Source organism: Rhinatrema bivittatum, chromosome 2, assembly GCF_901001135.1.
Source record: "Rhinatrema bivittatum chromosome 2, aRhiBiv1.1, whole genome shotgun sequence".
In the NCBI taxonomy this organism is placed as follows: Eukaryota; Metazoa; Chordata; class Amphibia; order Gymnophiona; family Rhinatrematidae; genus Rhinatrema; species Rhinatrema bivittatum.
Genome location: NC_042616.1, coordinates 237,609,489 through 237,621,934, shown reverse-complemented (window position 1 = coordinate 237,621,934; position 12,446 = coordinate 237,609,489). Strand labels below are relative to the sequence as shown.

At 40.0% G+C, this 12,446-nt stretch overlaps 1 protein-coding gene across 3 annotated transcripts in view; it reads right to left on the bottom strand.

Moving 5' to 3' along the window:
• Window positions 1-12,446, bottom strand: part of LOC115084420 (ubiquitin-conjugating enzyme E2 E2) — a 537,898-nt gene that overhangs the window by 74,867 nt on the left and 450,585 nt on the right. For all 3 annotated transcript variants that reach the window (XM_029589296.1, XM_029589295.1, XM_029589297.1), the window contains exon 4: window positions 4,510-4,642. In XM_029589296.1, the coding sequence (XP_029445156.1) occupies window positions 4,510-4,642 (133 nt within the window). The remainder of the gene's footprint in view (window positions 1-4,509; window positions 4,643-12,446) is intronic.

Sequence of the window (12,446 nt, the reverse complement as noted above, 5' to 3'; positions counted from 1 at the left end):
ATAGTTGTGTGGAAGGACACTGGTGAAAATTTTACTCTATGCGTCCAAGTGTTCAGAATTTTCACAGTTGAAAACTGGCAACCCTAGTTTTCCCAGTTCGTTCCCTGTTCACCCAGTTAAGAGGTAGGACTTCCAAACCCCCCCTCCCCCCTAGTTTAATAGCCCTCCTTGCCCCACCTATCAGTTCCGACCCTTAAAACCTCCCTGATCTGTTTCGTGTTTTTTTTATGACTTACACGCCATCTGTAGCAGAAGTAGTTACACAGCAGGGGACCCCGACGTGCACCTGTGCTCATAAGCATTTATGCCATCTATGCATTTATGTCTCTTTTTCGGAACTTTTCATTTGTGTGCGTAGCGGTAAGTATGCAGGTACCCAGGCCCTTTTAAAATCCGCTCGGTGTGAGCTGGCCTGACATATTCAGTTTCTCCCATTTTTGGCACACGCCCAGCTGATAAAATTCACCTTTAAGTTATAGCTTACAACAGTTATAAAACAGTTCAATGAAACCACTGCAAATAACTATAAATGTGGACTAGTAGTGGGAAAGCTATTGAAATGAGCTTTACAATCCAAGAATGAAATTCTGAAAATCATGCTGTCCAAATTTAGCTGAAATGAATGCATTGATAATAACACCATTAACCGAACTCTGGGGGACACCACCGTAGGCTTTTAATACTTTGTAATATTTCCAAACAATTCTGAAACTAACCGTCCAAATAAGTCTTAAAACAGATCCAGCCTAGATATTCTTTAGTTTAAAAGGCAAAGGTTTTCTCAAAATTTGAAGAAGTGGGAGCAAATTTCCTTTAAATTAGAAGTTTTCATACATAATAATCAAATAAATAGATAATAAATGTTTAACTTCGTGGCTGAAGATATACAGAACTTTGTAGGGCTATGGTTTTTGAATTAAGAAAGCCCTATGGAGGTGAATTTTCAAAGGACTTACATGCGTAGATGTAACATACTATCATAGCGATTTCCAAAAGCCCACTTACACTGGTAAAGTGATTTTACAAGTGTAAAACCTAATTTTAAGCGTGTAAATGCTTATTATAATCAGGCCCATAAAGTGCATGTACACGCATAAAATCCCCTTTTAAGTGCATACATCCTTTTTAAAAATTATCCCTTAACAGGTGAATTTTCAAAGGCATTAGGCATGAACATATATTATCTTAGCAATTTTTAAAAGCCATTTACCTGCATTAAGTGCACTCAACATGGGTAAAACCTATTGACAATTCAACGGTATATATTGTAGCAATCTTCCAAAGCTCACTTACACACACAAAATGCATTTACATGCGTAAAACCCAATTGTAGGCGGGTAAATCCTTTTGAAAATTACTCCCTATGCTTGTAGATTACCTGTTTTTTCTACTGTCTAATCCTTAAGCAGGGCCTAATTGGAAAGGGTGAGGTATATGAATAGCTAATGATATCAAAAGTAATTATGATCTTCATTAGCAATAATATACACAGGTTCACATAACATTATACAAGATAATGCCTATGGCTACCATGTTTCTTACTCCAAAGAATTTACAATTTAACTTTCCACACAAAGTTGGTTAAGTGATTTGATCAAGGTTAAACAGTACCAGTGAGTAGTTTATGCAGGAGACCAACCAGAGTCTTCAAGTCACTGAGCTATGGTCTGCCAACTATATCCAACTATATACCGTATGCTACTGGAACACTGTTACTTTTCTTTTCTAGTGCACTCTTTTCTTCCAAAGAGGCACTGCCCTGCTTAGTAGGACTATGAAGACGGACAGCAGGTAGTTTTCAGAAACCTTATCTAGAAATTAATTTTATCTGAAAGGACAGGAAAAAAAAAGAAGAAAATCTTTCTCAACCTTAGAATTACAGAGGTTGATAGGGGGGCCTAATAATCCTCTTCCCTCACATACAGTATGTCCAACCTCACAGAACTGGACCTCCACAAGAGATTGCCTAGTTATGGCTACATTAATTTCTCTTGCTAAACCATAACACATTCATTAAATACGCTTTTTTTTTCAAGAAGGATATTGGGCAAGAAATAGAAAAATACACTCATCAAGATGAAAAAAGGGTATCATGGCAGAACACAAACTTCTGGTCAGAATATAAACTTGGTATTATGTAAAAAAATACAGATAAATATACATCGTACTGAGGAAGGTCTATAAAAACTAACCCTCGATAAGTTGTAAATATTTATAAAGACTCAATCATAGCCAATTTGCTTACAAAGACCTCTCAATTGATCAACGTGTTAGATAGGCACCAAACTTCAAGATTTAATAAGGGCTAGATTAAAAAGGAGACAACATGCAAATGTGTTTGCATTGTTTATTCTAAGAATATGAATTTCATTTAAAATAATTATGCTGTAGGACATACAATGTGGACAGGTAGTTGAGGTACATGTAAAAGAAGCAAGATAATCTAGAGTAGATTTGATTTTTACCCTTACTACATATTGTTGATGTGATGCACCCAAAATCTTTTCATTCTTTGCAGAGAGAATGTACTTTTACGCATGAAGGTGTTATGATTGGCGGTCCGCCTGGCAAGGCCGCAGACCACTGCTCTCAATTACATCCCAGACACTGGCCTGGCTCCTCCTTTTCTCAATGTGACTGTCCGCCACGGTCCACGGCAGGACGCCGGGCCTAGCCTGCCTTCTGCAATGCTGTCTCACCAGCCCCTCCTAGGTGTGCACACATTTAAAGGGTCAGTGGTGGGAACAGTCAAGCTGTGCCCTCTGATGACATCACAGCCTGGCTCCTATATAAGGCTGTTCCAGATGCCCCTCCAGTGCTTTGCAACAGGTCATCTCTTCAAGAGTATGCTTGCAATTGCGTTTCTGGTTCCTATTTTCTGCTCCTTGTCTCTTGTTTCTTCCGATTGGACTTTTGGCTTGACTCTTGGTCTCGACCTCAACTCTGCTCTTATTCTGCCTGCCTCGACCATGGACTGGACTACAACTCTGCAAGTATGCTGCCCGCCTCGACCTCTGCTTGGACCACAACGCCGCAAGTACATTGCCTACCTCAAACCCCAGCCTGACCCTGCTTTTGTCCATGGCTGCCTGCCCTGATCTCAGCTTGGCCTGACTTTGCCTTCTCCTCCAGCTGGCTTGCATGCTTGAACTGTCCCATTGGTTATTCTCCTTCCACCAAGTCTCTGTGATGCCAATTATGTCAATCTCATCACTTGCTGCTATACACTCTAACTCTCCTACCCAGCCAACAATACACAATAAACAAGTCTAACACAATTACATCAGATAATTAAAAGATGCAAAATTACATAAGTAGGTTGCCAAATGTACTTGTGTGTCTTTCAAAATAGCAACTTACACGCATAACTGTTGGCCCTGCCCCGGAACACCCCAGTCCACCCCTTTTTTCACACATATGTATGTGAACATGAAACATAAGGTAGTGATTAGGCAAGTACAGGCTACTTACATGCATATATGCTCATTTTTGTGTGTGTAATTCTTTAAAAATTACCTCCTAATTTTAATTCCCTGAACATTCACATTATCCCATGCAACATTCATATCAGCTCCCTTATCCTAATGTAGTCTCTTAGCAGGAGAGGAGGGACGTGGAAAGGGGCTTCTATGACCTAGTTCTTTTTTTCTTCCCCAGTGTGACTGGGGCTATCTACTGCAGTTAGGAAAATATCCATGGAACCACATGCATTACCAGAGTCCAACCATGAAAATGTGCTGCTTTTAAATCTTAAGCCTGACTGCCCGCCTTCAGCCTCATCAACTAATTTTTAACCTTTGTTTTAGTAAATAAAACTCCCCAAGTCTCTTGATTAGACTGTAAGCCCTATTGAGAAAGGGCATTCTCTTATATGTTGTTTGCATAGCCTGAATACATCAAGTTGTGCTATAGAAATGATAAGAAATGGTAGCAGTGGTAATGCTGTGACCATTGCTTGTTGGTGACTGATGTGGTGGTCAAGTTTCTTGAACCTTGCCATGATACTCACATATATTAAAGGAGAGCCACTAGTTGGGGGTAAATGGGGGTATGAGAGATTTTATCTTGGACTGTAAGCCACCTAGCAAGTAATTCCATTAGTTGATATAAAAAGAATAAATAAATAAACAGTATGAGCAAATAAGCAGTTGTGAGCTTTGGGATGAAGTTCTGATGGGAAGGAATGAGAGTGAATGAAATATTATGTATATTCTTATGAGGAATGTATGAAGCAAGTCAACAAATTATATTGTGTCCTTTGTGTGTGCTTGTAGATGATTATGGCAGGCATTTACCTTAGCTTTTAATTCTATTTTTGTACTCAACTGCTGGCTGAGAAGAACATTACACTAGTAGCTTTCATTACACAAAAACTCTTCAAGGCATATTCAATCTATTAAGAACACGCTTTCATGGTTTGACCCAAACTGGAGGCTTTTTGCCCCCTTTCTCTTGCCAAAGTGAGGATAGTGTTTGTAGGACAGTAATAATAATAATCATAATACCCACCTTGGGTGGTTTAAAAGGGTAGTCAGATGAGAATCCAATATCAAGAAAGAAAACCCCTCCTTCATATACAGAGCCTGGGGGCCCAAGTATAGTTGACCTCCATTCATAAATGTTGTCTCCTTTGGGTCCAGCACTATAACAGAAAAAAAATCAAGACAAAGCAACAATATTAATCCAAATAGACAACCATTTCTCTTACAAAAGTATGGGGCTAGGGCATAAAAACCTGCTCAGAAAACGTGATAATGCCATCCTAGCCCATGTGATATAATTAACATCTTCCTCAGAACAGTCATTATTATGGATATTACTATCTTGAATCAGTGACACAAAGATATAATGGGAAATAAAATCTAATTCCCTTGAAATCAGCACTCTCGCACATCAGCAGAGAACCAAATTCTGGGGTCATGTTAACTTCTTTGCACTGAGAAGACACTAAAGGATTCCTATAAACAAAATAATTGTTTCCTATAAGAGCATGACTGAAGAATAAGGAAAAATACCATTTTGATGACTGCTTAAATATACCTTTCTTTTACATTCAATTATGTCCAGTATATAGTTACGTTCACTAATTTAATGAATTACTATACTACAAATAACCAAAGCGATATACAATAAAAAAAGAGATCCATAATAAAAGTCAGTCCAAACCATAAAATAAGATAAAAATGATATAATAAAACATTAAAATATATATGTAAGTATTTATGTGAAAATGACAATTAAAAATAAGATTATAATTAAAACAAAATCAAACAGCTCAATAAAAGATACCTTGAAAGCCCTAGTACAAGGTGAAAGCTCGACTGAACATCCTTTAACCTAAATTTCTGATAATTCATTTCTAATTGTAATTTATGGGTAATTTATGGGTAAAACATTCAAGAGAAGGGGGCCCTGAAAATAAAAACTCATTTCCCATGTAGATACAAGCCCGATTTCTGTAGGTGAGGGCAAATGCAATAAGTTAAGCTGAGAAAAACATAAAAGATGAACAGGTTTGTAAGGCAGAAGAAAGACAGGTAGGCAAGCTGGAATACTAGTATTCAAAGCCTTGAAAACTAAACAAAGGATTTTGCACTTTATTCTACTGTTATAAGTGACCACAGAAGTAAACGTACTGGATGAGATTTTTTTCTCTCCAAAATTTATTTGGCAGCCAGATTTTGTAGTAGTTGTAATTATTTTCATGATGTCATAGGAAGCCCTTGATAAAGGGCATTGGAATAACCTGTATGTGAGAGTTTTTAGATCATGTTGATCCATAAATGGGTGCAGTCAGTGGATGTAATGCAAGTGATAAAAAGAGTACTGTATCACAGCAGAAATGTGATCTGCAAAAGTAAGCATGTCTTTATTCCTAAGGACATGTCCACCTCTTTTAGTGGGATAACATAACAATGCCATCCGTCATAAGCGCAACTTTGATGTTATTGCTCCTCCTAGTTACCTGCATGGCCTCAGATTTACTGGAATTAACCTTTAATTTATGCCGACAAAATCAATTTGAGATCTTAGACATTCATTACATTTTGTTACTTGTAAAGAATAACAGAGATAAATGGAAGTCACAATTTAAATGTCATCTGTATAGAAAAAACAACTAAAACCAAGGTCTTGAACTAATGTGGCTAGTAGAGATAGACAGAGGTTAAACAGGTAGGAGAAAGAATCAATCCCTGGGGGATGCCACACAGCAGAGAATGAGTGATTTTTTTATTTGATGTTTGTGCTATATTCAGTGGAAATTATAAATGTACTTCATTGGTTTGAAGGAAGTTTATATTTGATTTGAAAGCAGTTCTTGTGAATGCTTTAGACTTGTAATATTAAACCTTGTTTTAGCAAAGATTCAGTAACTATTTTTAACTCAGACACTACATATTACAACTTTATTTCTGTAAATCCAGTAAATGGCATATTTTCTGCAGGCCTGATGGCCAATATTAATATTCTGTACTGTCAGAACAAGAGGTCAAGATATGAAGCTGGAGGATAGAACTCCCAGTTTTGTCTAAAACCCTCCTAAAAATGCCAAAATTTCATTTTTTTTTTGTTTCATGTTAGTGTGCACTAACTTGGATTTAGTGCGCACTAAGCCCAGTTAGTGCACGTACCACGAAATTAGGGAAAAATGAACAAAAAAATAGTCTAACAAATCATTTTAAAAATGAAGTCAAGCAAAAAACAACATGAAATGAAATTGACACCAAAAACCCCCACCCCTAATGCTGATCTGTATTAAACAAAATTTTTCTCTGTTAAAAACAAAGAAACTAACAAAAAACACATCCTCCATTCCCAGTTCACTCAATCTCTGCAGAAGTAAAGGCTAAGAGACAGTATCAAAAGCTACTGATACATCTAAATACACTGCAATGACTGCTCAGTTAGCATCAATCTCTTGAATTAGAAAGTCAGACTCAGAGACAAGAAGATGCTGTCCCCAATCTGAAAGTCACATTAATGTGGCCTACGAACATTGTTAACTGTTCTGATATAATATTTTTAAAAGCTTTAGCTAAAGTGGGCAAATTAGAGATTGATCTATAACTCGAGCAGTTAGTTTCTGAAAAGGCCTCATGTTGTAGAGCAGGGCAAATGATAGCTCTCTTAAACGCATCAGGAAATCTACCATCCTGAAGGAAGCGATTCACAATGCCAACCAGAATTTTTAAGAATTGTTTTCCAATCTGTAAAGCCCCAATAGGGCATGGATCAAGGAACTAGAACGAACATTTTAATTCATTAAAAAAAAAAAAAAAAAAAAAGTTGTCAACCTCTGTAACTGAGGTGCATTGAAAAAAAATTCCAAGTTGAAATAGTCTCTAAATGTATCTGTGAAGGCAGCAACAAGCATTAGCTATCCATCTTTTTTAAGAAGGAGGCAACATTATTTATGCAATGATCAGCAAAAAGTTGACAATCTGGATATTTATTGCCAGTTCTGGAATTTGATGATTTAGTTAACGAACTTACCATATGAAATAGCTCATATGGCTGATTAAGTGAATCTTTTCATTGATCAGAAAAATATTCTCTCTTCGTTTGATTAAACAAGGACCTATGGGCTTTATGAACTTGCATTATCAGAGGTCATGTGTTTTCGCTATTTGCCTTCTGCTTGATACACAGCCTGCTTTTTCCTCAATTAATTTCTGAATGAACCTCGGCACAGAACCATTAGGTCTGTTGAGTTTCTGCAATTTCATGAGGGCAACTTTGTGCATGGTAGAAGCCAGGCTGGAATTAAAGGAATCCACGAGCGGAATTAACTGAATCGCAGATAAGAGTACCAGCTCTTAGTGACCATTTGTCACAGAACTCTTCACAATTCAACAGGTTAAATTTCATTCTCTAGACAGCTGGAAGAGTGATTACACTATTTGGTAAAGGCAAAATAAACTGAAATCTGATTAAATAACAATCAGACCACAAAATAGAATTGATAGTCAAATCAGTTATCAAATCTGATTCATCAAATTAATCTGAAATCAAAAGTTGATCTAAAATGTGATCAGCTTTGTGAGTAGGAGTGACAGTTACAGGTTTAAGCTGCAAAATATTAGTAATGGTTGAAATTCTGTGAGAGAACATTGTACAAATCTCATTGTTGTGGGAGTTTCCTCACTCCAAAGGACCTCAAATCTTCACAAGAGTGCACTGACTCGCATATTGACCACGGTTTGTGAGCCCTGGCGGAGATGTAGAAGGTCAGCCGCAATGGAGGAAGAATGGCCTGATTCTAAGAAAACGGTCCAGAAATTTGCCTGGAAGTCAGTCAGGTTGTTAGCGAGGAGTTGGTGCGTTCCCATAGCGGAAAAACCGAAGTCAAGGCCTGTCCGCTGAGGAGTGATAAAATATTGGATACTTTTGCCCAGTCTGAAGGGAAACTGGCAGCTTGTAATTCAAAACCCCCCCTGCAGGCTTTACCAGTCCCGTCATAGCAGGGAGGAGACACAAAGCGAATAGCTGGTGCCCCAGAAGGAAGTTGCAGCATCAGAGGAGCCAGGCTTGGAACCGGAGGTTGAACAGCTGGGGTTTGCAATGGAAGGGCATCCATGTGCTGAGATAGGTTTTGCACTAAAGCTGAGAGCTGCTGGGCTTACAAGGCCAAACCTTGCAAAAGCTGAAGTGCCGGTGAGTCAGCAGAGCTCATGGCCTTCGCAATCTGTCATGCCAGAGCATAGCGAGCTCTTGTGCCACTGTTAAGTTTGCGCTGCCTATCTTGTGCGAGCACAAAATAGGCCTTAACAGGCAGTGGTTGACGCACCTCTGGAGTAGGTCTTCTGCCTAGCCAACCACCTCTCCCTTGGGTTGAGCCCTCAGGTTCTAGCAGCTGGCAGGACTTTCTTATCATGAGGCAAAGGTGGTGACAGAGGCTAGACAGCTGGCCAAGCTGAGTGAGAATGGAGGAACAAGCACCCGGGCAGACAACGACAATGGAGAGTGGAATAGGATTCACAAGGACACCAGGAGCAAGGCAGGAAGCAGGAACAACAGAAGGAATGCCAGGGACATGCTGGGGAACTGGCACTTTAAAAGAAAGCAGGGGACCTGTTGCGAAGGCATTGGGTAGGAATTCTGAGCCTTCCTTTATACAAGACAGGATGTTATGTCATCTGAGTTTGTCACAGGAGGTCCTGCCAGCAGGACCTATGAAAGGACTCAAAAGCTAAAGGACGTTTAGCCATGTTCCTTGAATGCAGCACAATGCCGGAGGCTAAGCTGGGGCACTTCAGAGCAAAGGTGAGGGGCGTTACAACCCTGACTGTTCCTGGGGCTGCAGCACCACCTCTGAAGGTGGTCCTGGTGAAAGAGGGGTTACAAAAGGAATGCCTGAAATGCAAATCAGAGTGCCAGTCATCCTATGGTTAGAAATAAAAGTGATGCAGGCCTGGGGCTTTACAGCAGCTCTCCCTATATTACACCAAAGTTATATTTCAACAACTGAACTTTGGAAGCTCCATTTTCTATGGAAAAAATAACGAAAATTTCTTACACTTTCACAGGTAAGAAGGTCAAAGGAAACTGGGTAGGAGGGAAGGTAAAGAAAAATATTCTGATGATACTTCCCCCTTTAAGGTTTCCCAGCTGGGCGATATTTCCTCATTGTCTAAAATGTGTACTTGGCAAAATGCAAAAAAGTGAATGCTTTTAAACTTTTAATACTAATTACACTTAAACATGTGTTTTTTTCTTTGTATAATTGTGTTTTAAAGATGCTAGTTGTCACAAATCCTCATCTTACAAAGGCTGTAATGAATCTGGTTAATAGCTGTTCTCAGTTTGCATTAACCTTTGAATAATAAAAAAAAAAAATAATGCAGTAGACTGCTGTAGGAAACAAACCAGGGAATGAATAATTAAAAGCACTAGCATAGCTTTTGGAAAATACCAATCTCTTGTCATCAGGAAAGGTTTAATTGTGACTGAACCAGGCATTTAAAAAGGCCAATTGTAATCGTTTAAGAAACTAAATAAACTGAAGGTCACACTTTTGCCACACAATCCCTATCCCCTACCTCACCAAGAGTCACACAAATAGAAAACAAAATGTTCAATCGAAAAAACGATGAGGTCATTTGAGGGTAGAAAATCCAAAGCCACACGTGGGGTGACAAAGTAAACCATGTAAACAGTCTGCCGCCAGTATATCACATTGGTTTTCTGTCTCTTTAACAATGGCCTGACAAGTGGGTCAGCGTTAATTTCTATATGACTAATTAGTCTGCACTTTATCCTACCCACACCTCTCAGGTATCATTGGCAGTGTCAGGACAGCAGGTCAGGCCCCCTCTTGAGCAGGCTTCAAGAATGGAAGGATTTCATCATCTAGAGAAATAGAATGTCGGCTTCCAGAATCAATAAACGGGGATAAGCACTGTAATGAAACGTCCCCATTTTGTTTCATTTTGTTTTTAAAATGAAACAAAACATAAACAGGCAAGGGTCCGTATTCAAAGGCATTTAAGCCGGACAACCTGTGAGTTGTTCGGCTAAATGCCAATTTTTGAATATTTTGGGCACTTGTCTGACTGAAATTTAGCCGGAGAATGCAGGGGGGTTCCAGAGGCAGAGCTGAATTAGTCAGATAAGTTAGCCTGTTATCTGCGATATTCAGAGCTAGCTGGATAACATATCCGGTTAATCCAGGTCACGCCGTGCCATACAGCAGCCCTAAAGTTAGCCAGATAAACGTATCCGGCTAACTTTGCTGGTCAGGCAGTGGCTGAAAATGGACTTTGTAACATTTAATTTACTTTCATTTGTTTGGTTTTAACAAGAGGGAACCCCCGCTGCAGATAAATCAAAGAAAAATGCACAAACCCATCCCAGCCCTTCCTGTGATCCCTCCCTGCTTCCCTGAACCTGCTTTTTCCAAGCCTTTTTTCTTCACGAGGCAGGAACGATCCCTGGTCCCTACTGTCCCACCGGTCTTACATTTGTAATGGGTTCTGGCAAACGGAGGCCGGCATCATTATCAGTTCCTTTCATGCAAGAAAATAGGGCTGGCCTGCTTTAGGCTGGTGCTATTTTCTTGTACAGAAGAAGTCGATAAGGGTGCTGGCTTCAGTCTGGTGGTGCCATTTACAACTCTAAGCCCAGCAGGGCAGGAGCAAGCACGGATCGCATCTGCGCCATGAAGCAGGAAGACTTGGGGTAAGAAGAGTTGGGGAGGTTGGAGGGGGAGAGGGTCTGAGAGGGAGTTGGTTTTTTTTTTCCTGGCACACCGGAAATGCGGAGTAAGTAGCACACACATACACATAAATATGAACCCCAGAGTAATGTGTGGCACTACAATATAAACTGTTCAGTACATATATTATTAGCTTTATTTGTTTGAAGGCCAACAGGAAAGAACACTTGTTTAAACAACGTGCTCTGATTCTGAAAAGGTAGAAACACCCTGACACGGCCGTGTTTTGCACCAAGGCTGCGACGGGGCGTTGCTGCAGGAAATGATGCCGGTGCTCGCTCCTTAAAAATAAAAATTCCAGACTCGTTTTGTGTAAAGAGAATTTGCCGGCGGACCAGCTCAAAACAAACTACCTTGCATCCTGACAAGCCTCCTCGTCCTCGAGTTTTCACATACTCCTATGCTGGCATCAAGCCACTTTTTGAAACACTGGACTGAAATGATATTAATCTCTCACCCCTCGTGGTCCCCTTTTTGCTGGAAGCTTCCTTCAGAACGCTGCCTCCAACCAAGATATCACGTATAACTTTCACACTGCTGAGGTCCTGTGATGGCCAGGGAAACGCTCTTTATCTTGACGATGTGAATGCTCGTCATCCCCCTGGTGCAGCTTTGGTACGAAACATGGCCATGTCAGGCCATTTTTCAAAGGAGTTAGACTCCTAAATTGGCTCTTTTGAAAATCTACCAGGGCTGAGTGCCTAAATGTGGGTTCCTAGTTTGATCAGGACTTAAAATTAGCAGCCTAAAAAGTGGGTGGCTATAAGGGCAGGGAACCAAAGTTAGAGGCTCGGAACTGATTTTCAGAACTAGGTACCTAATTTACAGGCCGATAAAGTACAATGTGCTCCGGCGGAGTGCACTGTTAACCCGCAATTGGATGCGCGTTTTGGATGCGCTAGCTTTACCCTTTATTCAGTAAGGGGTAATAGCGCGTCCAAAATACGCGTCCAACCCCCCCGAACCTAATAGCGCCCTCAACTAGACATACACAGAGCTGCATAGACACAAAGAAGAGATAGTCCCTGCTCCATGGAGCTTACAGTCTAGTGAAGAGAAACATACATGACAACATGGGTCTGTGGGAAGTATATTTACCATCGAAATTCTTAGGATTTAAAAACAGTTGTTTAAGACTGCACTTGAATGTGGCCAGAGAGGGAGCATGACGCACAGCCTCAGGAGGTCTATTTCATGCACGTACATAGGGCAGAAAAATGGTGGAAAGCAC